Below are 27428 nucleotides of genomic sequence, written 5' to 3' on the forward strand. Positions count from 1 at the left end.
CGCTCAAATTATACGTTCGCAGGAATCAGTTATGCGCAGTGCTGCGTAAAGACTATCTTTATGGGAAATGTTGTTATCCTTGTGAAAACTACAATACCCATGCGTACCAATTTATTTATCAAGCTTTATCTCGGACAGGAACCTGTGTTTACACAATGTCCTCGTTAGAAATACTCTTGAACAAGTAACGTATATACTTTTCGACAAAAGTTTTTACCGATAACTGCAAACATGAACACCATTTTTGCAGTACTTCTTGTTTTTGTTGGGTGCTGCAGCAATGTTGTGTTTCTGGAACTACTTGTAAGGTCAGTTATGAACTGAACGAATGAACTATTGACTGCGCTAGACTAGGCTACTAGCTTCCATGGTTAAATTAGGTTCAATCTTTTCAGTATTTCTGCATTCTTTGGTTGTATAGCTAAGATGATGTTTCGCTTACATTATTACACTAATATATTATGTAGGCTAGCATATTTCCTACTAATTTATACGATTCATACACACTGTTAATGCATTCTGCCTTCTCCCAGAACGTTTCCAGGATGTGGCAACATTGTGACCTTTGCTCAATTTGCCTTTATTGCATTGGAAGGGTTCATCTTCGAGACGAACTTTGGAAGAAAGAAACCAGCTATTCCAATGAGGTAGCCTAACGTCCTAATGTCTAGTTATCATTTTGTCGTCTGTCTGCGTGTCTGTCCGTCTGCCGGTCTGTCTGTCTGTATGTCTATTAAAAATGAGATGAGAAGCACAGTTTTCATTCAAACGTTGTGTTTATTTCTTCTTTATAGCAACTATGTGATCATGGTGACCATGTTCTTCACTGTCAGTGTGATCAACAACTATGCCCTCAACTTCAATATCGCTATGCCTCTGCACATGATCTTCAGATCTGTAAGTATATCAATTTCCTTAGTCCAAATCAATTTCCTTATAGCCTAACTTTAACTCAATGTCTGATGCCTCATACCCCCTATTACCATCTAAAATCTCTTATTGGTTGACTAAGTGTGTGCTTTGTGTGTTATATCTCCACAGGGATCATTAATAGCTAACATGATCCTGGGTATAATAATTCTGAAGAAAAGGTATACATCCCTGCCTAATCTCTTGCCCTGGCAGTGTTTATATACCCCCCTCACATCACAACCCTTTATACTCGCTTAACATGTTAGAATGTAGATGTTGCTAAAATGACACCCTAGAACCATTATTTTGATAGATGAATGCTTTGCATTTCAGTTGTATTAAGTGTTGCATCATGGGAATGTGTTGCTGCTTTTGTCACTATGTTGCATGCTCAGACTTCTGTTCATAATTATGTGCTTAACTATATTTTTTATAGATCTTATAGCTAATCTGGTTATCCAAACTCTGATAGGAAGGTTCTAAAACCAGGTACTGCATCTTTTCCCCTGCAGGTATTCAATGAGTAAATATCTCTCCATAGCGATGGTGTCTCTGGGTATCTTCATATGCACCATTATGTCCGCCAGACAAGTGGTGAGGTCCTCATTAACATGTTTCTGTTCAACCACACACACTTTTCTTCCATATAAAGTGCATTGTGGGTTGCAGCTTCACAGTTGTGTTGTAGCAGAGTTGTTAATCAGATTGTTACACATCTACTCTACATGTTCATAGTGTACAGTGAGATCTTTAGCTCAACACAGAACAACATAATACATTACACTGTGCTAATTAGTGACCTCTGTTTTTCCTTGTGCAGAACACAGGGGCCGAGGGCTCAGAGGACCAAGATGTTTATGCCTTCCTGCACTGGCTGCTAGGTAAGATTGCCATGGGTGTGTACTGTTGGGTGTGTACAGGATTGATTTGACTGAGTCATTACTCTCACTCAGCCAGAAGTCTTTGTTGACTTGCATTTTTGATATTGAGATCGTTACCTGAGCCCAGACAAGTTGGGACTATCTTTTAACCGAGAACTGGCCACTTATTGTTTCAGTTGTTGACAGTTTTAATTTTTTATTTAACCGTTATTTAACCAGGCAAGTCAGTTAAGCACAAATTCTTATTTACAATGACAGCCTACCCCAGCCAAACCCGGACGATGCTGGGCCAATTGTGCGCCGCCCTATGGGACTCCCAATCAGCCTGGATTCGAACCAGGGACTGTAGTGATGCCTCTTGCACTGAAATGCAGTGCCTTAGCCCGCTGCGACACTTGGGCGGAAAAATGCTTGAGATACGCATGAACAACTCTAACAATCACATAAATAAACCACAAATCCATGTCAATGGGAAATGACTTGATTTGCATAAATTCTATTTGCGCCTACAGATCTCAAGTCAGAATTCCGCCCCTGGTGCATTACCTATCCAATTCCCTATTTAATGTTTACATACTAGCTGATCCCGAAGACTTCCAGGCATGGTGCTAATGCTTGATAGCATTGGTTCGTGAAACTACCTCAAACTTCCTTCATGCAGGGCACAGATATATAATGTGGTATCCACAAGTTCATCTGACTCTGGGGAGTCAAGCTAAACAAAACAAACTTCCTTCAGTGTTTGAAAAGAAATGGAACTCACTCAGCCCCAGCGTGTGTGTGTGTGTGTGTGTGTGTGTGTGTGTGTGTGTGTGTGTGTGTGTGTGTGTGTGTGTGTGTGTGTGTGTGTGTGTGTGTGTGTGTGTGTGTGTGTGTGTGTGTGTGTGGTATCAGTATCTCAACCATGATCCACTTGATTCTCTGACCTAGCTTTGTTGTTATTCTAGGGATCGCCATGTTGACCTTTGCTCTGCTCATGTCTGCGAGAATGGGCATTTTCCAGGAGACCCTGTACAAGCAGTATGGCAAACACTCCAAGGAGGCTCTCTTCTACAATGTGAGTATCAACCAGGGCTTAGACGATACCATCAACGCGATACTCTTTAGCAAACAGAACACAAAGTGGAAAATATCCCTGATGTTGTCATCCAGAGTCACATTTTATTTATTTTATCAAGCTATATCACACAATATTTGTTACATACAGCAGGTTTTTAAAGGACCAAGAGTTTTGTCTGCTTTGTGTTTTCCTTGGAAAAAATATCGGCGTAGTGGTATCAACACAGCCCTTACTTAGCGTCAACCCCAAACAGCCCTTACTTAGCGTCAACCCCAAACAGCCCTTACTTAGCGTCAACCCCAAACAGCCCTTACTTAGCGCCCTTACTTAACCCCAAACAGCCCTTACTTAGCGTCAACCCCAAACAGCCCTTACTTAGCGTCAACCCCAAACAGCCCTTACTTAGCGTCAACCCCAAACAGCCCTTACTTAGCGTCAACCCCAAACAGCCCTTACTTAGCGTCAACCCCAAACAGCCCTTACTTAGCCATCCCCAAACAGCCCTTACTTAGCGTCATCCCCAAACAGCCCTTACTTAGCGTCAACCCCAAACAGCCCTTACTTAGCGTCAACCCCAAACAGCCCTTACTTAGCGTCAACCCCAAACAGCCCTTACTTAGCGTCAACCCCAAACAGCCCTTACTTAGCGTCATCCCCAAACAGCCCTTACTTAGCGTCAACCCCAAACAGCCCTTACTTAGCGTCAACCCCAAACAGCCCTTACTTAGCGTCAACCCCAAACAGCCCTTACTTAGCGTCAACCCCAAACAGCCCTTACTTAGCGTCAACCCCAAACTCCTTTCTGCAATACATTTCTTACCTGACAGATGCCGTACACTTCTTCAGGCAAAGTAACTAACAAAAGTGATTGTCGTGTATCATCCCCTGGCAAGGGAGATTAAAAAGCTTTGCTTCTCTTACCAAACATAATGCTCCACACAGCCTAATCCTTAACATTTGCTGCAAACAGAGTTGCTTAATTGTCAGTGTTTTGTGTGCATTGCTTGATTTGTACTGTACCTCTTATGTATGTATGTCTCTTCTCTGCACATTTAGTTTCCTCGACGCAGATTGCGTTAAGACCTGGACCAAAAAAAAACATTTTAATGGAGATTCTCAATTGAGAATGTTTTCTAGTTGAGGACGAATCTTCATCTATGTCTGGGAAATCTACCTATAATCTCTGACATTGTAATATGTTTTGTTTGTTGCCCTCTCAGCACTGCTTGCCTCTTCCTGGGTTCCTGCTTCTGTCCTCGGATATCTACAACCATGGTGTCCTCTTCAGTCAAAGCAGTGAGTTAAAATACAGTCAAATATTTGAATTAAACATGTCAAAGTAACCTCGTTGAGTAGAGTTACAAAGTTCCCAAGTTTAAAAAAAAACATTTTTTTTAGTTCCAGTTGGAGGATTCTATTCCTTTGTGATTCCAAAAAAAAAACTACAACTCAAATCCTCATTCAAGGACTTCAAACCTCAATAATCTACGGTTAAGTTTGTTGTTGTTGTCTTTGCTGACTGAAGTCATTTATGCTTTGTTGAATCTACACTGGACAAAAATATGAATGCAACGTGTAAAATATTGTTCTGACGTTTTATGAGCTGAAATAAAAGATTCCAGAAATGTTCCATACGCACAAAAACTTATTTTTCTCAAATTCTGTGCATGAAGTCGTTTACATCCCTCGTAGTGAGCATGTCTCCTCTGCCAAGATAATCCATCCACCTGACAGGTGTGGCATATCAAGAAGCTGATTAAACAGCATGATCATTACACAGGTGCACCTTGTGCTGGGGACAATAAAAGGAATGTCCAACAGAGCTGGTGCCAGATCATTTAATGTTCCTTTCTCTATCATAAGCCGCCTCCAATGGCTTTTAAGAGAAGTTGGCAGTACGTCCAACTGGGCTCACAACCGTAGACCACGTTTAACCACACCAGCCCAGGACTATCCACATCCGGCTTCTTCACCTGCGGGATCACCTGGACAGCTGCTGAAACTGTGGGTTTGTACAACTGAAGAATTTCTGCACAAACTGTCAGAAACCATCTGAGGGAAACTCATCTGCGTGCTTGTCGTCCTCACCAGGGTCTTGACAAGACTGCAGTTGGACTTCAGTGGGTAACTGCTCACCTTCGATGGTCACTGGCACGCTGGAGAAGTGTGCTCTTCACGGATGAATCCCAGTTTCAACTGTACCGGGCAGATGATAGACAGCATGTATGGCGTCATTTGGTGCGAGCGGTTTGCTCCATGGTGGGGTTATGGTATGGGCAGGCATAAGCTACGGACAATGAACACGATTGCATTTTATCTATGGACAAATTTAATGTACAGAGATATCGTGATGAGATCCTGAGGCACATTGTCGTGCCATTCATCCGCGGCCATCACCTCATGTCTCAGCATGATAATCCACGGCCCCATGTCACAAGGATCTGTAAACAATTCCTGGAAGTAGAAAATGTCCCAGTTCTTCCATGGCCTGCATACTCACCAAACATGTCACCCATTTAGCATGTTTGGGATGCTCTGGATCGACGTGTACGACAGCGTATTCCAGTTCCCGCTAATATCCAGCAACTTCGCACAGCCATTGAAGAGGAGTGAGACAACATTCCACAGGCCACAATCAACAGCCTGATCAACACTATGCAAAGGAGATGTATCACGCTGCATGAGGCAAATGAATGGTGGTCACACCAGATGCTGACTGTTTTTCTGATCCACGCCCCTACCTATTTTTTAAGGTAACTGTGACCAACAGATGCATATCTGTATTCCCAGTCATGTGAAATCCATAGATTAGGGCCTAATGAATTTATTTAAATTGACTGATTTCCTTATATGAACTGTAACTCAGTAAAACCGTTGAAATTGTTGCATGTTGCATTTATATTTTTGTTCAGTGTGTGTGTGTACAGTACCAGTCAAATGTTTGGACACGCACACCTATTATTTTCAAGGGTTTTTCTTTATTTGTACTATTTTCTACATTGTAGAATAATAGTGAAGACATCACAACTATGGAATAACATATATGGAATCATGTAGTAACCAAAAAACTGTTAAACAAATCAAAATATATTTTGGATTCTTCAAAGTAGCCGCCCTTTGCCTTGACAGCTTTGCACACTCTTGGCATTCTCTCAACCAGCTTCACCTGGAATGCTTTTCCAACAGTCTTGAAGGAGTTCCCACATATGCTGAGCACTTGTTGGCTGCTTTTCCTTGACTGCGGTCCAACTCATCACAAACCATCTCAATTGGGTTGAGGTCAGGTGATTGTGGAGGCCAGGTCATCTGATGCAGCACTCCATCACTCTCCTTCTTGGTCAAATAGCCCTTACACAGCCTGGAGGTGTGTTGAGTCATTGTCCTGTTGAAAAACTAATGATAGCGCAAACCAGATGGGATGGTGTATCGCTGCAGAATGCTGTGGTAGCCATGCTGGTTAAGTGTGCCTTGAAATCTAAATAAAACACAGCCAGTGTCACCAGAAAAGCACCCCCACACCATCACACCTCCTCCTCCATGCTTCACGGTGAGAACCACACATGCAGAGATCATCCATTCACCTTCTCTGCGTCTCACAAAAACACGGCGGTTGGAATCAAAATTCTTACATTTGGACTCATCAGACCAATGGACAGATTTCCTCCAATAGTCTTCGCCTCACTGTGCGTGCATATGCACTCACACCTGCCTGCTGCCATTCCTGAGCAAGCTCTGTACTGGTGGTGCCCCGATCCCGCAGCTGAATCAACTTTAGGAGACGGTCCTGGCGCTTGCTGGACTTTCTTGGGCGCCCTGAAGCCTTCTTCACAACATTTGAACCGCTCTCCTTGAAGTTCTTGATGATTTATGTGCAATCTTGCTGGCAGCAATATCCTTGCCTGTGAAGCCCTTTTTGTGCAAAGCAATGATGACAGCATGTGTTTCCTTGAAGGTAACCATGGTTGACAGAGGAAGAACAATGATTCCAAGCACCACCCTCCTTTTGAAGCTTCCAGTCTGTTATTCAAACTCAATCAGCATGACAGAGTGATCTCCAGCCTTGTCCTCGTCAACACTCACACCTGTGTTAACGAGAGAATCACTGACATGATGTCAGCTGGTCCTTTTGTGGCAGGGCTGAAATGCAGTGGAAATGTTTTTGGGGGATTCAGTTAATTTGCATGGCAAAGAGGGACTTTGCAATTAATTGCAATTCATCTTATCACTCTTCATAACATTCTGGAGAATATGCAAATTGCCATCATACAAACAGAGGCAGCAGACTTTGAAAATTAATATTTGTGTCATTCTCAAAACTTTTGGCCTCGACTATGTGTGTATATATATATATATATATATATATATATATATATATATATATATATATATATATGATAGTAAAGAAGTGACTTTACATGTCTGTTGGAGTCTTTCTTGTAATATTATGTTGAGTTCTTGTCCTGTTGTCCTCTTGTTGTGCTGTAGCCTAAATGTAATTTGTCTTCCAGCTCCTGTAGAGGTTCCTGTGATTGGCCAGGCTGTTCCAGTGATGTGGCTATACCTGCTGATTAACGTGATCACACAGTATCCTTGATCAACTCAAATTGTATTTGTCATATGCGCAGAAAACCGTGAAAAATAACACAAAGTAACAATAACGAGGCTATGTACAGGGGGGTACAGGTTAGTCAAGGTAATTTGAACATTTTGGTAGAGGTAAAGTGACTGCGTAGATGATTAACAGCGAGTACCAGTAATGTAAAATCGAAGGGGGTGTCAATGTAAATAGTCCAGGTGGCCATTTGATTAGTTGTTCAGGTCCTAGACTTGCCGCTCCAGTACCACCTGCAGTGCGGTAGCAGAGAGAACAGTCTATGACTTGGGTGACTGGAGTCTTTGACAATTTTTTGGGCTTTCCTATGACACAGTAGGTCCTTGATTGCAGGAAGCTTGGCCCCAGTGATGAACTGGGCCATAAGCACTACCTTCTGTGGCGCCTTACGGTCGGATTCCAAGCAGTTGCCATACCAGGCGGTGATGCAACCTGTCAGGATGCTCTCGATGGTGCAGCGGTAGAACTTTTTGAGGATCTGGGGACCCATGCTAAATCTTGTCAGTCTCCTGAGGGGGAAAATGTGTTGTCGTGCGTTCTTCACGACTGTCTTGGTGTGTTTGGACCATAATAGTTTGTTGGTGATGTGGACACCAAGGAACTTGAAACTCTCGACCCGCTCCACTACAGCCCCGTCAATGTGAATGGGGCTTGGTTCGGCCCTCCTTTTCCTGATCAGCTCCTTTGTCTTGCTCACATTGAGGGAGAGGTTGTTGATCTGGCACCACACTGCCAGGTCTCTGACCTCCCTATATTCTGTCTCATCGTTGTCGGTGATCAGGCTTGCCACTGTTGTGTCGTCAGCAAACTTAATAAGAGTGTTGGAGTCGTGCTTGGCGACTCAGTTGTGGGTGAACAGGGAGTACAGGCGGTAGTCATTTAGGCAGGTTCCCTTTTGCTTTCTTGGGCACAGGGACTATAGTGGTCTTCTTCAAATATGTAGGTATTACAGAGTCGGTCAGGGAGAGGTTCAACATTTCAGTGAAGACACTTGCCAGTTGGTCCATGCATGCTCTGAGTACACGTCATGGTAATCCGTCTGGCCTTGCTGCCTTGTGAATGTTGACAGGTCTTGCTCACACCGGCTACGGAGAACGTGATCACACACTCGTCCGGAACAGCTGGTTCTCTCATGCATGCTTCAGTGTTGCTTGCCTCGAAGCGAGTATAAAAGTTATTTAGCTCGTCTGGTAGGCTCTCATTACTGTGCAGCTCGTGGATGGGTTTCCCTTTGTAGTCCGTAATAGCTTGCAAGCCCTCCCACATCCGACGAGCATCAGAGCCGGTGTAGTAGGATTCAGTGTTAGTCCTGTATTGACGCTTTGCCCTTTTGATGGTTCATCTGAGGGCATAGCAGGATTTCTTATAAGCGTCCAGATTAGTGTCCCGCTCCTTGACAGCGGCAGCTCTTTAGCTCGGTGTGGATGTTGCCTGTAATCAATGGCTTCTGGTTGGGATATGTACGTACGGTCTCTGTGGGGATGACGTTGTTGATGCACTTATTGATGAAGCCGGTGACGGAGGTGGTATACTGCTCAATGCCATTGGATGAATCCCGGAACATATTCCATTGAAACAGTCCTGTAGCATCCGCATCATCTGACAACTTCCGTATTGAGCGAGTCACTGGTACTTCCTGCCTTATTATTTGCTTGTAAGCATGAATCAAGAGGATATAATTATGGTCAGATTTGCCTAATTGAGGGAGAGCTTTGTATGTGTCTCTGTGTGTGTGGAGTAAAGGTGGTCTAGAGTTTTTTTTTTCTCTGGTTGCACATGTGACATGCTGGTAGAAATGATGTAAAACAGATTTAAGTTTGCCTGCATTAGTCCACAGCCACTAGTCGTGCCACTTCAGGATGAGCATTTTCTTGTTTGCTTATGACCTTATACAGCTGGTTGAGTGCGGTCTTTGTGCCAGCATCGATTTGTGGTGGTAAATAGATGGCTACGAAAAATATAGATAGACTCTCTTGGTAGATAGTGTGGTCTACAGTTTATCATTAGGTACTCTACCTCAGGCGGCCAATACCTTGAGACTTCCTTAAAACTTCTTATGGCTTAGATCCCGCTAACGGGATCGATATGACAACAGCCAGTGAAAGTGCAGGGCGCCAAATTCAAAACAACAGAAATCTCATAATTAACATTCCTCAACATTCCTCAAACATCAGATGACACTCATAGGACTTCATGTTACACAATACATGTATGTTTTGTTCGTTAAAGTTCATATTTATATCCAAAACTCTGTTTACATTGGCGCGTTTTTATGTCCAAATACCTCCTTTTTGTTTGCGCGTTTAGTACACAATCCAAACTCACGACGTGCGGGCAAGTCCAGGAGAAAGTTCAGAAGAAAAGTCATATTACAGTTCGTAGAAACATGCCAAACGAATTATAGAATCAATCTTTAGGATGTTTTTATCATAAATCTTCAATAATGTTCCAACCGGAGAATTCCTTTGTCTGTAGAAATGCATTGGAATGCAAGCTAACTCTCACGTGGGCACGCATGACCAGCTCATGCCACTCTGGCAGACCTCTGACTCATTCAGCTCCCATTCCCCCCCTCCTTCACAGTAGAAGCATCAAACAAAGTTCTAAAGACTGTTGACATCTTGTAGAAGCCTTAGGAAGTGCGATTTGACCCCATAGACACTATATTGGATAGGCAATGAGTTAAAAAACTACAAACCTCAGATTTCCCACTTCCTGGTTGGATTTTTTCTCAGGTTTTTGCCTGCCATATGAGTTCTGTTATATGAAACGTCAGAGTGTTTTCTATCCAAATCTACTACTAATATGCATATATTAGCTACTGGGCCTGAGTAGCAGGCAGTTTACTCTGGGCACCTTATGCATCCAAGCTACTCAATACTGCCCCCAGCCATAAGAAGTTTTAATATTAGACATTGCGCAACAGCTGTTAATGACAAATAGACACACACCCCCACCCCTCGTCTTACCAGATGTAGCTGTTCTGTGCTGCCATTGCTAGGAAAACCCAGCCAAATGTATATTATCTGTGTCTTTGTTCAGCCACGACTCGGTGAAACATAAGATATTACAGTTTTTAATGTCCCGTTGGTAGGATAGTCTTGAACAGAGATCATCCAGTTTATTCTCCAGTGATTGCACGTCAGCCAATAGAAAGGAGGGTAGAGGCAGATAACCCACTCGCCGACAAATTCTAACAAGGCACCGCGATCTCTGCCCCCTCTATTTCCGTATCTTTTCTTCACGCGAATACCTAGGATTCGGAGAAGCAGTATATCCTTTGCGTCAGAATAATTAAAGAAAATATCTTCTTCCAGTTCAAAGTGATTAATCGCTGTTCTGATGTCCAAAAGCTCTTTTTGGTCATAAGAGACGTTAGAAGCAACATTATGTACAAAATAAGTTACAAACAATGTGAAAAAACACACAAAATGGCACAGTTGGTTTGGAGCCTGTAAAACTGCAGCCATCCCCTCCGGTGTAATTCTTTTACAGTATTATTGCAATTGTTGTATTTGTTTTTAAAGTACACCTAAAGACGAAACATAATGGACAGTAACAAAACATTAAGGACAAAAACCTCAGAAAAGTGTCCTCACAGGGCTTCACTCACGTCACAAAACTCTTACTTGAAACACCTTCTGTGTAGTCAATGAACACAAATGGGAATAATTGGTGGGGAATTCATCCCAGTGTAAACTAATTAGATTAGTGTAGAGATTGATTATATACAGATGTAAGAAAAGCACACTATTGCTCTCTGTATACTAGAAGACTATGAACATTCACCTTAAACATGTATGACTGTACATAGTACTCATGCGAGGATATAGAAGAGCCCCCCCCCCCCCAAAAAAAAAAAAAAAAAGCATAACATTTTTATTAAACACATATCATCATCACCCTCTTGCAGTCCTTCACCTTCTCCTCAGATACGTGTGTATCCGCGGCGTGTTCATCCTGACCACAGAGTGTGCCTCTCTCACTGTGACCCTGGTGGTCACACTGAGGAAGTTCATCAGCCTCATCTTCTCCATCCTCTACTTCAAGAACCCCTTCACCGCCTGGCACTGGGTGGGCACTGCCGTCGTCTTCCTGGGCACCCTGATTTACACGGAAGTCTGGACTAGCGTCCGCATGGCACTGAGAGGAAAAGAAGAGCTGAAAGAGAAGAAGGCGGAGTGATACACAGCCCTGACGTATCACTCAATGACTGATTTCACTTAATTCCTTGCATCCTCTCTCCTTGCCTCATTCTTAAAACACATTGGAGAACAAGGTCTAGGGAGGGACCTGAGACATTCTCTTCCAATATGACTGTAAAGTAGTAGAGGAGAGAGCATGCGAGGAAATGTCGAAAAGAGAAATTAAGATAGAGCCAATGTCACGAGAGGGCCTCTGGAAGCACTGTTGTGTGTGTGTGTGTGTGTGTGTGTGTGTGTGTGTGTGTGTGTGTATTTGTTGTAGGTGTGCTCCCCCTTCTCTCTCTGCTGCAGTCGCAGTGGGACCACGTCTGTTTTTAATAGGATCATAATTATGTATTTTTTAGGAAGGATTTTCCTATTTCCTTAGAAAAGATCGCTTCCCAATAGGCTTCCCGCATAACCCATGTTTAAGGACATCACTCAACAGTGGAGGCTGCTGAGGGGAGGACGGCTCATAAGAATAGCTGGAATGGCGTGAATGAACAGGCATCAAACACATGGAAACCAGACCATTCCACTATTCTGTTCCAGCCATTACCACGAGCCCGTTCTCCCCAATTAAGGTGACACCAACCCTCTGTGCTAGACAAACACTACAGTACCTATTGACCGAATAAGCAAAGGCAAGCTAAAAATAAAAACACATATAATAATTATAATAAAAAATACATATTTGTCCTCTGAAGACAAAGGGATTCATAAAAAATAAAATAAGGCAAGCTATTGTGAAACTGAAACCATACTGTTCTGTTAATTTTGTTTGGTTGAAAACTGTTATTTATTTAACTAAATATGAGGTTGGGGATATTCTGATCTGTGTGTTAATAGTGAGTTGACAAACCTCTGCATCAACAGATATTGATGGAACACAGGTGAAAAGTGTTATGTTAATGAATGTGATACTTGTTCATGTTTTATTTTAGGAATATCTCATTAGGAAACTGTTTGTCCTAGCAAAGTAGTACTTGGCAGGACCAGTAACTTTGTCATGAAAAACATCAATGTGAAAAACCATGCAAATGCATTTAACAAAAAAAAAAACATTTTCCTACATTCTAGAATCATTACACCATCCATTCTCTATCTACTGAAATTGCATTGTATTATATAGTTTCCATATATTACATTTCTCTGTACGTATATTTTAACATAACATGAGTCCCTGATAATGGGACATACTGTACTTTTTACGTCAGAGTTTCCGTGAAAATGAAGACCAATAGAAAGGGGTCTTGTTAAAGACGCCTTTTCTCAGCCAATAGAAATTACCAATAAACATTACTCAGAAGTGGGAAGGGCAGGTACTTGCAGTTGTGTTTGTATCGGAGCTGTGAGATTAAACTGGGCGGCGTGTTCTCGGTCCAAAGACCCACGTTGTGGTACAAGATTTACACCAAACCTACCTGCACATTTCTCAATACAATTTAGGCACTCTGTCTGTACGAAGAGGATGGGAGGCAACAGCAGCAGCCACGTCTCGTATGAAGACGACCACGTTACTTTTGTGAAGGGCATTCGGGTGAGTGAGCAATGAGATACAAAGTTTATGTAACCTAAAAACAAGCAATAATGTTACGCGCACTTACCCATTAGTTACAGAAAACTGAAATTATACGGTTATGTTGCATTTATTTTTGTCGAATGTCGATATCATGCCAAAATACTGAAATGCACCACATTCGATGCATAGGCTTCTTCCAACAGCCTCATCAGCACGTTCACTTTCCAAGTAAATCAAAATCTATGTATTTTCATAAGCGGGCAAACAGACAGTTTTTACACATTGCACAACCATTTGATTTGAAAACAATGTGCTGCTACGCTCCCCCAAATTGCCCAGGCCTTTTCTAATCTGGGGAAAAGTCCGTCCCCGCCCTCCATCATCTCTCCTCCGCAGTGTATGCTGCAAATACTGCAGTAATTTCGCAATGTAACAGCAGTTACAATTTGATTTTGGACTGTATTTGTCACATGCACGGAATACAACAGGCGAAGACATGACCGTGAAATGCTTACTTAGGAGCCCAACAATGCAGCCCAACATGAGTTTTTTTTTTTTTTTTTTTTAAGAAAAATGTACTAAATAAACTAGAGAAAATGGTAACACTATAAAATAACGAGGTTATATACCGAGTCAATGTGCAGTGGTACTGGTTAGTCAAGGTAATTGAGGTAATATGTTGGTAGGGGTAAAGTGACTAAGCATAGAGAATAGCAGCGGCATATGTGAAGGAATGTGTGTCAGTGTAGTGTGTGTGTGTGGTTGGAGTCCAGTGAGTTGACATCAAGTCGGTGCAAAATATTATAATAAAATAAGGGGGGCAATGCATTAACTATTCAGCAGTCTTCTGGCTTGGGGGTAGAAGCTGTTAAGGAACCTTTTGGTCCCAGACTTGGTGCTCCGGTACTGCTTGCCGTGCGGTAGCAGAGAAAACACTCTATGACTTGGGTGGCTGGAGTTTTTCAACATTTTTTTAGGGCCTTCCTCTGACACACCCTGGAAGCTCGCCTCCGGTGATGTACTGGGCCGTACGCACTACCATCTGTATCGCCTTGTGGTCAGATGCCAAGCAGTTGCCATACCAAGCGGTGATGCAACCAGATGCTCTCGATGGTGCAGCTGTATAACTTTTTGAGGAGTTGATGTCCCGCCATGCCTAATATTTTCCCCCTCCTGAAGGGGAATTAGACGTCACTGTGCCCTCTTCACGACTGTGTTGGTGTGTTTGAAACTAGAGGTCGGCTGACTGATTTTTCAACGCCGTTACCGATTAATCGGACAATTTAAAAATAAACACTTTTTTTTTTTTTTTATATAGTTGTAATAATGACAACAATACTGAATGAACAATGAACACTTAAACAAAATATATATAATGCATAAAATCAATTTAGTCTCAAATAAATAATGAAACATGTTCAATTTGGTTTAAATAATGCAGAAACGGTGTTGGAGAAGAAAGTAAAAGTGCAATATGTGCTATGTAAAAAAGCTAACGTTTAAGTTCCTTGCTCAGAACATGAGAACATATGAAAGCTGGTGGTTCCTTTTAACATGAGTCTTGGCAAAAGCTGCTGGCAACCGGAGGAAAGTGTGGTTTGAATGAATGATTTAGAGCCTGCTTCTGCTGCCTACCACCGCTCAGCCAGACTGCTATATCCAATCATAGACTTACTTATAATATAATAAACACACAGAAATACGAGCCTTATGTCATTAATATGGTCAAATCCGGAAACTATAATTTCGGAAAAACAAAACGTTTATTCTTTCAGTGAAATACGCAACTGTTCTGTATTTTTATCTAACGGGTAGAAACCCTAAGTCTAAATATTGCTGATACATTGCACAACCTTCAATGTTATGCCATAATGTAAAATTATGTAAAATTGTGGCAAATGACGGTCTTCACACAGTTCGCAACGAGCCAGGCGACCCAAACTGCTGCATGTAGCCTGACTCTGCTTACACTCAACGCAAGAGAAGTGACACAGGACAAGCTCGTTAAACTAGTAACATTATCAACCATGTGTAGTGAACTAGTGATTATGTTAAGATTGATTATTATTTATAAGATAAGTTTAATGCTAGCTAGCAACTTACCATGGCTCCTTGCTGCCTGCACTCACCTAACAGGTGGTCAGCCTGCCACGCAGTCTCCTCGTGGATTGCAATATAATCGGCGTCCAAAAATGCTGATTACCGATTTTGTTATGAAAACTTGAAATCGCCCCTAATTAATTGGCCATTACGATTAATCGGTCGATCTCTAGTTTGGACTGCGATAGGTCCTTAGTGATGTGGACACCAAGGAACTTGAAGCTCTCAACCTGCTCCACTACAGCCCTGTCGATGTGAAAGGGGGCGTGCTCGGCCATCCTTTTCCTGTAGTCCACGATCAGCTCCTTTTGTTTTATTCACGTTGAGGGAGAGCTTGTTGTCCTGGCACCACACTGCCAGGTCTCTCTACTCCCTTTAGGCTGTCTCATCGTCGTCTGTGATCAGTCCTACCACGTCGTGGTCGTGGGTGAACAGGGAGTACAGAAGGGGATTAAGCACTGTGGTGGAAGAGTTGTTTTATTTTCCACAACAGCACGTACCCCTGAGGGGCCCCCGTGTTGAGGATCAGCGTGGGAGATGTGTTGTTGCCTACCCTCACCACCTGGGGGTGGCTCGTCCCAAGGTCCTTCGCTTAGTGATGAGCTTGGAGGGCTCTATGGTGTTGAACAATGAGCTGTAGTCAATGAACAGCATTCTCACATACACTATATATACAGTGGGGCAAAAAAGTATTTAGTCAGCCACCAATTGTGCAAGTTCTCCCACTTAAAAAGATGAGGCCTGTAATTTTCATCATAGGTACACTTCAACTATGACAGACAAAATGAGAGAGAAAAAATCCAGAAAATGACATAGGATTTTTAATGAATGTATTTGCAAATTATGGTGGAAAATAAGTATTTGGTCACCTACAAACAAGCAAGATTTCTGGCTCTCACAGACCTGTAACTTCTTCTTTAAGAGGCTCCTCTGTTCTCCACTCGTTACCTGTATTAATGGCACCTGTTTGAACTTGTTATCAGTACAAAAGACACCTGTCCACAACCTCAAACAGTCACACTCCAAACTCCACTATGGCCAAGACCAAAGAGCTGTCAAAGGACACCAGAAACAAAATTGTAGACCTGCACCAGGCTGGGAAGACTGAATCTGCAAAAGGTAAGCAGCTTGGTTTGAAGAAATCAACTGTGGGAGCAATTATTAGAAAATGGAAGACATACAAGACTACTGATAATCCCCCTCGATCTGGGGCTCCACGCAAGATTTCACCCCGTGGGGTCAAAATGATCACAAGAACGGTGAGCAAAAATCCCAGAACCACAAGGGGGGACCTAGTGAATGACCTGCAGAGAGCTGGGACCAAAGTAACAAAGCCTACCATTGGTAACAGAGAATAGCCTTAAGAGCTCAGTGACTTTCAACGTGGCACTGTTATAGGACGCACCTTTCCAACAAGTCAGTTTGTCAAATTTCTAGGCCACACAAGCCACAGAACAGGACTGCCGAGTGCTGAAGCGTGTGTAAAAATCACCTGTCACTACTGAGTTCCAAACTGCCTCTGGAAGCAACATCAATCTGTCGGGAGCGTCATGAAATGGCCGAGTAGCCGTACGCAAGCCTAAGATCACCGATGCTAAGCATCGGCTGTAGTGTTGTAAGGTGCGCCACCATTACACTCTGGAGCAGTGAAAATGCGTTCTCTGGAGTGATGAATCATGCTTCACCATCTGGAAGTCCGGCGGACAAATCTGGGTTTGGTAGATGCCAGGAGAACCTGCCCCAATGCATAGTGCCAACTGTAAAGTTTGGTGGAGGATGGATAATGGTCTGGGGCTTTTTATCATGGTTCGGGCTAGGCCCCTTAGTTCCATTGAAGGAAAATCTCAACGCTACAGCATACAATGACATTCTAGACGATTCTGAGCTTCCAACTTTGTGGCAACAGTTTGAGGAAGGCCCTTCCCTGTTTCAGGATAACAGTGCCCCCATGCACAAAGCGAGGCCCATACATAAATGGTTTGTTGAGGTCGATGTGGAAGAACTTGACCGACCTCCAGAGTCCTGACCTCAACCCCATCGAACACCTTTTGGGATTAATTGGAATGCAGAGTCCGAGCCAGGTCAACATCAGTGCCCGACTTCACTAATGCTCTTGTAGCTGAATGAAAGCAAGTCCCCGCAGCAATGTTCCAACATCTAGTGGAAAGCCTTCCCAGGAGAGTGGAGGACTTGATGTAATGGCATCACAGGGGACCAACTCCATATTAATGCCCATGATTTTTGAACGAGATGTTCATGTAGTCTAGGTGTTTATTTTATCCAGGTGGGAAAGGGCAGTGTGGAGTGTAATAGAGATGACATAATCTGCAGATCTGTTGGGGCGGTATGCGAATTGAAGTGGGTCCGAGGTTTCTAGGAGGATAGTGTTGATGTGAGCCATGACCAGCCTTTCAAAGCATTTCAAATAGAAGTTTGGTAATAGTTAGGTTGTTACGAATGCACTGATATAAGTGGACGCACATAGTATTTCGGCAACTTTGGGGGGGAAAAATACTTTATATTGGAGTTGTGCCTGTTGACATAGGTGACTCATGGCTATAACCTGTTTTAGCATGGACATTGCCATTGAGGGCTTCTGACATTTTAAAAATAGTCAACTGGGTGGGGATTGCTCCCAACTCATAGGAATCAGCCAATGAAAAAGAAGAAAGCACGGGCTGTCAGACGCTATGATGGCACAGACATAAAGATGAGTGCTCTATCTCTGTGGCCTGTTTACACGCGTATCTGCCCTCTCATTGACTAGAATGGTCCAACCTGATATCGCTTTCTCCCACCAGCCTTCTATCTTTGAGGACATGTATTTCCATTGTTGGAGCGGTCACTCAACTATCTTGTCAATACAAAAGACAGTCTTTGGTTTCAATTCATTAGTAGGCAAATGGAGGACTGTCCTCCCCTCCTTGATATCCTCCTTTTGGCGAGGAAGCAGAAGTGTATCCTCCTTGAGTCCTTCGCAGAAGAGTTTTGCTATCTGCAACACCCCTTGAATTAGCTATTGTTTTCTCAAAGGAGAAAAGCATGCAAACATTTAAAAACAACATATGCTTTTATCTGCTAAATGTCTTGCACAACGAGCAACATTTTGTTTTCATCACTTTATACATTTTATTTTGGACATCTATCCTGTATATCTATGCTGGGGCGGCAGGGTAGCCTAGTGGTTAGGCTGGTAACCGGAAGGTTGCAAGTTCAAATCCCCGAGCTGACAAGGTACAAATCTGTCGTTCTGCCCCTGAACAGGCAGTTAACCCACTGTTCCTAGGCCGTCATTGAAAATAATAATTTGTTCTTAACTGACTTGCCAAGTTAAAATAAAATAAAGATCATTTTCCCGAGGATGCGAAATTTGAGAAGCAGATTCATACAAGCGTATTTTCATCCACTTTCCCTCTCCTTGCCTCCTCTCCTTGATTACCTTTTGACCTTTCTCTCAAAAGGAGGCTAGAGAGAATGGAGGAGCGAGGACCCAAGAGTTGAGCAAATCTAATTGAGAAAGTTCCCTGTCTTTACAGGGTGTGAGCTTGTGTACGTCTTTGCAGGAGCTGGTGGGAGGGGGGGTGCTACGCCAATATAAGCTATCACTGTTAGTTGATTTACATGGCACACAAATCTAATTGTATTATCTTTAGTACAGTCTAGTGCTGTGTATGATCTTTAGTACAGTCTAGTGCTGTGTGTGATCTTTAGTACAGTCTAGTGCTGTGTGTGATCTTTAGTACAGTCTAGTGCTGTGTATTATCTTTAGTACAGTCTAGTGTATTATCTTTAGTACAGTCTAGTGTATTATCTTTAGTACAGTCTAGTGTATTATCTTTAGTACAGTCTAGTGTATTATCTTTAGTACAGTCTAGTGTATTATCTTTAGTACAGTCTAGTGTATTATCTTTAGTACAGTCTAGTGTATTATCTTTAGTACAGTCTAGTGTATTATCTTTAGTACAGTCTAGTGTATTATCTTTAGTACAGTCTAGTGTATTATCTTTAGTACAGTCTAGTGTATTATCTTTAGTACAGTCTAGTGCTGTGTATCTTTAGTACAGTCTAGTGCTGTGTATCTTTAGTACAGTCTAGTGCTGTGTATCTTTAGTACAGTCTAGTGCTGTGTGTGATCTTTAGTACAGTCTAGTGCTGTGTGTGATCTTTAGTACAGTCTAGTGCTGTGTGTGATCTTTAGTACAGTCTAGTGCTGTGTATTATCTTTAGTACAGTCTAGTGCTGTGTATTATCTTTAGTACAGTCTAGTGCTGTGTATTATCTTTAGTACAGTCTAGTGCTGTGTATTATCTTTAGTACAGTCTAGTGCTGTGTTTCTAGAATAAATATTATGCCTGATGATTTTTGAACCTTTGCCTTCTTTCCCTGACAGCTGACTGACAAAGTTATCAATCGAATGAGAGAGGAGTGCCAGGCCCAGAAGGTTGTCCAACCTCGCTCACAGCAGAATGGACCTGCTTCCACGCTCTCAACAGAACCTGTGGTCCCTGTGTCCACACCGGCCCCCACAGTCGATCATTTGGTCCCCCTTCTGGTCTCCCCTTCCCTGTTTATCCCCACAGCCCCTCCACCTGCGGTCCTACCCACACCTCTGTCTCCCCCTGTTCAGCCAGTAAAGCTTACTCCTCCACCTCCTGTCACATTTGTCTCTGCTCCCTGTCCACCTGCGGCCCTACCCACAGCTCCCTGTCCACCTGCCGCCCTACCCACACCTCCCTGTCCACCTGCGGCCCTACCCACACCTCCCTGTCCACCTGCGGCCCTACCCACACCTCCCTGTCCACCTGCGGCCCTACCCACACCTCCCTGTCCACCTGCGGCCCTACCCACACCTCCCTGTCCACCTGTGGAATCGATAGTCCGAGCTCCAGCTGTTGAACCTATTGTTCCACCTCTAGATACCAAAGTGCTTCCTCAAGGGGCAGAACCAATACTTCCTCTGGTGCCTTTAGAACCTATAGCGCCATCTTTGGCCCCATCTCCACCAATAGAAGAACCCGTACTCCTATGTACCCCTACCACTGAGGAACCTGTAGTTCTGCCGACACTGGCTGAACCTATTGTCCCACTTGTCCCTATAGAACCCGTAGAACCACCTAAGCCTGTGAAACCTGTGGTTCTAGCTTCTCCAGTTGTGGAACCAATTGTGCTGCCTCCAGTGGTTGAATCTGTTGTCCTACATCACCCTGTAGAACAGGTAGACCCACTTACCCCTGACCCTTCACCTGTTGAAGCTATTGTCCTGCCACATGTTGTGGTTGAGGAAGTAGCAACACCTACCCTCGTAGAACCGGTAGTCCTGCCACCTGTTGTGGTTGAGGAAGTAGCAACACCTACCCTCGTAGAACCGGTAGTCCTGCCACCTGTTGTGGTTGAGGAAGTAGCAACACCTACCCTCGTAGAACCGGTAGTCCTGCCACCTGTTGTGGTTGAGGAAGTAGCAACACCTACCCTCGTAGAACCGGTAGTCCTGCCACCTGTTGTGGAATCTGTCACCATTAAGACGCCACTTGTTGTAGAAGAGGTTGTCCTACCCACACGTCCACCTGTAGAGCCCCTACCTGCCTCTACTCCTCCGCCTGTTGCAGAACCTCCACCTCCCCCAGTCCTAGCACCTATCCCAGAGCCTATTCTGGAGGAACTTCCTCCAGCACCATGTCCCTCCATGGAGCTGGCCACCCTGCCTACTGATCTCCCTCCCCCTGTAGAAGAGCCCATAGCTCCCCCTCCTCCTCTCTCTGCCCCAGTAGAACCCATGGTCAGCATTCCACTACTCCCTCTCATTGAAAACGTGGCTGTTCCAGTCGTGGCTCCTGTTGTGACCCCCCCTGTGATCCCACTGCAACCTCCATTAGGTGAGTCTGCTTTCTCTCATTCAAGTTGTATTGATTTGTGCTATTGGTTTGTAATCATGTAGTCATGATCTATTCCTTATTGGCTGCAATAATTCAAGCGTATGTGGTTGTTGACCATGTGCACCCGATTGCAACGGTGACGTAAATGAAGACACAGAGACTTGTGTGTGCTTTGTTTGACTCCTACACTACAGAATTCAATATAGACCTTTCAGACGTCTCTGGTTGATTTGATAAGTCGAGCAGCGTTGTTGATTTTTACACAAAGCTCTTGCATGAAACATTTCCCTCTTTTTGTGGTTTAGTGGTAGATGAAGAAGTGCTGAGGAGGCAGATCCAAGCTGAGCTGACGAAGGGCCTGGAAGAGGAGATGAAAGTGAAGCGGCAAGAGTTTGAAAAACAGTGAGGAGACCAACATAAATCATAAAGGGCTGTTTTCCCAGACACCGGTTAAGCCGAGTACTGGACTAAAACACAAGCTCAGTGGAATATCTCTTTTGAAAATGCCTTTTTAGTCAAATACTTAGTAAAATCTGCTTTTTCAAAGTGGTCCTAGGAATAGCCTTTTTAGGGACATGGTCAGGTCTGAACTTCTGTGTCTCTCTGTCTATCTATAGGTTGTATGAGGTGAAGGTCCAGGCCAGAGCCCAGGCTCAGGCTGTAGCCCAGGCTCAGATCCAGGAGGAGGTTAAGAAAATCCTGGATGTGGAGAAGGCAGCGCAGGGAGAGAACCTGATGGCGGCCATAGAGAAGGAACGCATGACCACAGAGGATGAGAGACTCATGGCCCAGCTCTACGTAAGACACAGCACTAGATACAGTGGTGGATGTGCAAGCTTGAATATAAGCAATGTCTGAAATAACTAAGTACAGTCAGACTGGTCTGTCAACTTAACCAGAACTTCATAGCCATTTGCCTCTAATTGTGTTCACTAAAATATATTTGCACGAGGTTTGTCTGTATACTTTCTGTCTGATCATGACTAATGTTACAGAATACTTGGATTTATCTATTGTTTCATTCTGTCTAAAATGCTTGTGAAGGCCTTGCAAGTAAGTGTTTTAGCTGTTTCCATAAAAGGTCTGCCTGATGTTGGTAATATTTTGTGCATGACTGCTTGTGGCTTGTTTGGCGAGCTGGATTGCTCCTATTCTGTTGGCACGAGATCACCTCTTAGGGTGAGCCAGGTGATTTGCCCAGGAAAACAGGCAAAGGTACCACTCCTTACACCCTGCCACCACTAATGAGCTTGGCTGCAGCTGGCCCATACAGCTCACCCAGATTACTGGACAGAGCACTGGTCAGTTGACTGCCAGGTTGGCATGTTGAGTTCAGAACAGAGCTGCTTCCTCAACCCTGGCTGGCAAGTTGAGTTCAGAGCAGATCCCAAAGGGATGGCTTGTTTGCTTCTGCTATGAAATAGAATGGCATGACGCTGCATCTTGGAGGTCTGCATTTCCCCTTTGACCTGTAAAGATCCTAGTTCTCACCAATCCGTCTTCATCTTCCTTCCTGTTCTGCTATCTTGTTTCAGTGGATAGAGCTTAAGGTAAAGACAAGGGAGTGATCCTACTTCATGCATTCCTTGAAGATTATCTATTCACTATTCAGTTATATGATTTTCGTGTTGAATATTTGATTTTCATTGTCATCTAACTCAGGCTGTCATTTAGTAGGAAAGAAGAAATGACTTTATGCTCCGTTATATATAAATATATTATCTCTGTCCTTCTCAGGCCCACAAACTGGAGGAGAAAGAGAACCAGGTGAAGAAACAAGATGCACTCTTCAGGGAACAGGTCGCCAAGCTGGAAGAAAAGGTACACAACACACGGATATACACACATGGCCACAGCCTCTTATTATTCCTGTCATATTGTGTTATTACTGTACACACTGTAGAAAGGCTTGTGGTCATATGCACATCCTTTAAAGGTAGGTGCTGGACTAAGGAAGGATACTAGAAAAGAATAAAGGCCCGTACACTGAATATGCTCCCAATTGCCACCTTTTTTTTATTGACAATGTTTAGATCCAAAAAGCATCTTCTTCAGGTCAAAATGACTGTGCACACTGCGTTGCAGCATTGCATCTACAGTTGAAGTCAAGTTTACATACACTTAGGTTGGAGTCATTAAAACTCGTTTTTCAACCACTCCACACATTTTTGTTAACAAACTATAGTTTTGGCAAGTTGGTTAGGACATCTACTTTGTGCATGACACAGGTAATTTTTCAAACAATTGTTTAGACAGATTATTTCACTTATTTCACTGTATCACAATTCCAGTGGGTCAGAAGTTTACATACACTAAGTTGACTGTGCCTTTAAACAGCTTGGAAAATTATGTCATGGCTTTAGAAGCTTCTGATAGGCTAATTGACATAATTTGAGTCAATTGGGTTTGTACCTGTGGATGTATTTGAAGACCTACCTTCAAACTCAGTGTCTCTTTGCTTGACATCATGGGAAAATAAAAATAAATCAGCCAAGACTTCAGAAAAAATATTGTAGACCTCCACAAGTCTGGTTCATCCTTGGGAGCAGTTTCCAAACGCCTGAATGTACCACATTCATCTGTACAAACAATAGTATGCAGGTATAAAAACCATGGGACCACGCAGCCATCATACCGCTCAGGAAGGAGACGCGTTCTGTCTCCTAGAGATGAACGTACTTTGGTGCGAAAAGTGCAAATCAATCCCAGAACAACAGCAAATGACCTTGTGAAGATGGGGGAAACAGGCACAAAAGTATCTATATCCACAGTAAAACAAGTCCTCTATCGACATAACCTGAAAGGCCGCTCAGCAAGGAAGAAGCCACTGTTCCACAACCACCATAAAAAAGCCAGACTACGGTTTGCAACTACACATGGGGACAAAGATCATACAATTTGGAGAAATGTCCTCTGGTCTGATGAAGAAAAAAACAACAACTGTTTGGCCATAATGACCATCGTTATGTTTTGAGGATAAAGGGGGAGGCTTGCAATCCGAAGGACACCATCCCAACTGTGAAGCACGGGGGTGGCAGCATCATGTTGTGGGGATGCTTTGCTGCAGGAGGGACTGGTGCACTTCACAAAATAGGTGGCATCATGAGGAAAGGAAAATGATGTGGATATATTGAAGCAACATCTCAAGACATCAGTCATGAAGTTAAAGCTTGGTCACAAATGGGTCTTCCAAATGGACAATGACCCCAAGCATACTTCCAAAGTTGTGGCAAAATGGCTTAAGGACAACAAAGTCATGGTATTGGAGTGGCCATCACAAAGCCCTGACCTCCTATAGAAAATTTGTGGGCAAAACTGAAAAAGCGTGTGCGAGCAAGGAGGCCTACAAACCTGACTCAGTTACACCAGCTCTGTCAGGAGGAATGGGCCAAAATTCACCCAACTTATTGTGAGAAGCTTGTGGAAGGCTACCCGAAACGTTTGACCCAAGTTAAACAATTTAAAGGCAATGCAACTAAGGTGTATGTAAACTTCCGACTTCAACTGTAAATGCTGACACACCACCTTACTTTCCCTACAATGCATGACAGCTCAGTAGGCACAGTCATACCAGTGTCCTACAGCTTGTCAACAGTCCAACAGCTGTGTTCCCCTCATTAACAGAGTGCGCAGTTCTTCAAAGTCACCACAGAGAACTTCAAGAAGGGCAGAGAGGACGCTCACAACACCTTCAAGTGAGTATCATCGTTATTGGCGCTGGGATTTGCCAGGGACCTCCCAAAATGATTGTATCGCTATACTTAGGTGCCGGTTCGATACTTTGATTTTATTGCAGTTTGATGTTCCAAACATTGCTAGGGCTGGCACAATAACCGTGCAACCGACAGTTATAGATGAAGAAATACAATTACCGCTATAACCGAACGAACAGCTGACTGAAGACGGGATGGTTAGGTATTCGTGTGGTTCACTCCGTTTCTACGGTAACATGGACTCTTAACAACGTGATGAATCTGTGTTACCCCTTGCTGAAACAAGCAAGGTGTTGTAGCAAACAATGAATAGACTCGGCTTGGAACCTCTAACCCTGGCAATTTGATAGGTAAACTCATGGGTACAATGACTGCCTGGTATTGTGATGCAATCATTTCCATGGTAATGGAGAATGTTCATTCCAATCATGTTAACTGATGTGGCTCATGCAACGGAATGTTTTTAATGTAGAGTTGAATCAACAAATCACAGCACATATTGATGGGTGCATTTCCTGCTTTTACGTCCTTCTTTGTTCCTATGGATACACTCTCAATGGCCGCCAGTCCACCCATTATGCCATCATTGACTTGAATTCAAACACCAGTTCTATTCATTCTATTTTTATGGAATCACATGCAGTTAGGAGGAGAAAATGTACATCTATTTTTATTGTTTTATATATATTCAAACTATTATTACCATGGTAATTTGGCTGGTCAATTACATTCATCCAGAATTCCATGACCTTCACAGAACTACATATGCTCACCATATGTCTGCTACAGAGGGACACGCGACAGCATGACAAAATTTAGTTTTGATGAGTCGTGGAAATAAAAGTGCTGGAAAACATGTTGGATTACTATTTAAAAAGATGGAGAACAAGCTATAGGATGAAAAATACCCGCGTTTTGTCGGAGATACAGCCGGCTAACTCTACCTAACAACATTTAAAATAAAAATCAATACTTGGAGTCAAGTATCGATTTATAATATCGTCCAAAAATCATATCGCGATCTGTTTTTGTCTCCCCATTGCTCATCATTACACTGGGTCGTGGGCTTAAGGTTTTTATTTCCTTTACTATTTAACCAGGTAGGTTATTGAGAACACATTCTGTTGGACAAAAACAAACTGTCTTGACTGGGCAGACTATGGTATAGTAGGATGTGTCTATAATCTGTCTCTATTCCCAGGCGTGTTGACATCAAGCCAGTGTGTGGTGACCTGCAGAGTCAGATCCTGAAGTGCTACAGGGAGAACACTGGACAGACCCTCACCTGCTCTGGCATCGCCAACTTGTACATGAAGTGTGTGGACAACCAGAAGGTCTCACATTTTTATTTCTCTCACTGAAAAACCTACACACAGACTGAAAGTGAAACACACACCTCTATTGTGAGCTGACATTTTAGTCAAGCCCTGTTCTTCTTTGTTTTTCAGACTAAGAGCATTGGAGGTTAGAAGAGCCTAATTTTTCACCAATGGCGTCACTGTTTAACTAGAGGGACAGGAGCCGCACGCCATCAGCCATCGAGACGCACCAAAAACCAGTTGAACTGGTTTTGATTTGAACTGTTCTGAGACCATGACCACCACAGCTGAAGACATGCCTGCTCCCCACCATCCCTTCCTCCCATCCATGGTATCTGTATTAACCCCCCCCGAGAGGGTCAGAGGTAGAATGAGGAGCCCATGTCCTGACCCAGTACAGGCTAGAGACTGGTACTGATGTCAAAGGATGTGAGAGAGAGCGCACAATATGGTTCTTGGGTACACAAATGGACAGTGCTATTAGCACTACACTGACGGAAAATTGACATTGTTACCATGACTACACTATGACAGGAAATGGAACCGGAAATGCAACACGTGAACTACACTATGACAGAAAGTGGACATTGTTACCATGACTACACTGTGACAGGAAATGGAACCGGAAATGCAACGCGTGCACTACACTATGACAGAAAATGGACATTGTTACTGTGACAGGAAATGTGAGACATCTCATCCCTGACTGAATATAAAATGCTTTATACATCTCCACCAATGGAAATATTGGGATTACGGTTTTGTTGTTGACAGCAGTATGAAACATAATGGAATGGCCAAATTGTGAAAGATATCGTGCATTGTTTGTTGAGTTAATATGCACCTATGCCTTAATGTCCTATCAAAACACAAATGTTTCCTATGGGGAAAAAAATATTGTAATTTTGATCTTTATTGTTATAAAATACAAACTGATATGGGGGTGGAAACTGACTGTGCGTCCCAAATGACATCCTATTCCCTGTGAAGTGCGCTACTTCATAGTGCACTTCACCATTTCATAGTGCACTACGAGCAAGTGTGAGGTCTGGCCCATGGGCTCTGGCCGAAACTAGTCCAAAAGTAGTGCATAGTGTGTAATTTGGGCCAGACATCACACTTGGTCGCCACAGACCAAACCAAGACATATTTGGCACTTTGTTCATGGAGGGTGTGAACCAGAGTTGTTCTGAAACTCCCATCAACCTTCCTATTGGAATTTATATTGGTTCGCTATAAGAATGTTTATTGG

At 43.3% G+C, this 27428-nt stretch overlaps 2 protein-coding genes across 2 annotated transcripts; both read left to right on the plus strand.

Moving 5' to 3' along the window:
- The first annotated feature begins 92 nt into the window (after positions 1-92).
- LOC118396001 (UDP-xylose and UDP-N-acetylglucosamine transporter) lies at positions 93-12407 on the plus strand. Its single transcript, XM_052466421.1, has 10 exons — positions 93-308; positions 534-647; positions 795-897; positions 1042-1091; positions 1425-1506; positions 1733-1793; positions 2741-2850; positions 4074-4149; positions 7362-7437; positions 11398-12407. The coding sequence occupies exons 1-10, from the start codon at positions 232-234 to the stop codon at positions 11648-11650; spliced, it is 1002 nt and encodes a 333-aa protein (XP_052322381.1). The 5' UTR covers positions 93-231; the 3' UTR covers positions 11651-12407.
- A 567-nt stretch (positions 12408-12974) lies between these two features.
- On the plus strand, positions 12975-27126 carry LOC118396003 (calphotin-like). Its single transcript, XM_052466419.1, has 8 exons — positions 12975-13189; positions 19662-21144; positions 21450-21546; positions 21762-21942; positions 22882-22965; positions 24769-24839; positions 26059-26191; positions 26306-27126. The coding sequence occupies exons 1-8, from the start codon at positions 13121-13123 to the stop codon at positions 26324-26326; spliced, it is 2139 nt and encodes a 712-aa protein (XP_052322379.1). The 5' UTR covers positions 12975-13120; the 3' UTR covers positions 26327-27126.
- The last annotated feature ends 302 nt before the right edge of the window (positions 27127-27428 follow it).

The sequence above is a fragment of the Oncorhynchus keta genome, chromosome 17 (genome assembly GCF_023373465.1).
Source record: "Oncorhynchus keta strain PuntledgeMale-10-30-2019 chromosome 17, Oket_V2, whole genome shotgun sequence".
In the NCBI taxonomy this organism is placed as follows: Eukaryota; Metazoa; Chordata; class Actinopteri; order Salmoniformes; family Salmonidae; genus Oncorhynchus; species Oncorhynchus keta.

Excerpts from the sequence above, each read along its gene's own strand:
- LOC118396001 (XM_052466421.1), top strand. The coding sequence starts at position 232 with ATGAACACCATTTTTGCAGTACTTCTTGTTTTTGTTGGGTGCTGCAGC. Across the intron at positions 1,794-2,740 it reads CTTCCTGCACTGGCTGCTAG|GGATCGCCATGTTGACCTTT; the intron begins GTAAGATTGCCA and ends TTGTTATTCTAG. Across the intron at positions 2,851-4,073 it reads AGGAGGCTCTCTTCTACAAT|CACTGCTTGCCTCTTCCTGG; the intron begins GTGAGTATCAAC and ends TTGCCCTCTCAG.
- LOC118396003 (XM_052466419.1), top strand. The coding sequence starts at position 13,121 with ATGGGAGGCAACAGCAGCAGCCACGTCTCGTATGAAGACGACCACGTT. Across the intron at positions 21,145-21,449 it reads CCCACTGCAACCTCCATTAG|TGGTAGATGAAGAAGTGCTG; the intron begins GTGAGTCTGCTT and ends TTTGTGGTTTAG. Across the intron at positions 26,192-26,305 it reads AGTGTGTGGACAACCAGAAG|ACTAAGAGCATTGGAGGTTA; the intron begins GTCTCACATTTT and ends TTTGTTTTTCAG.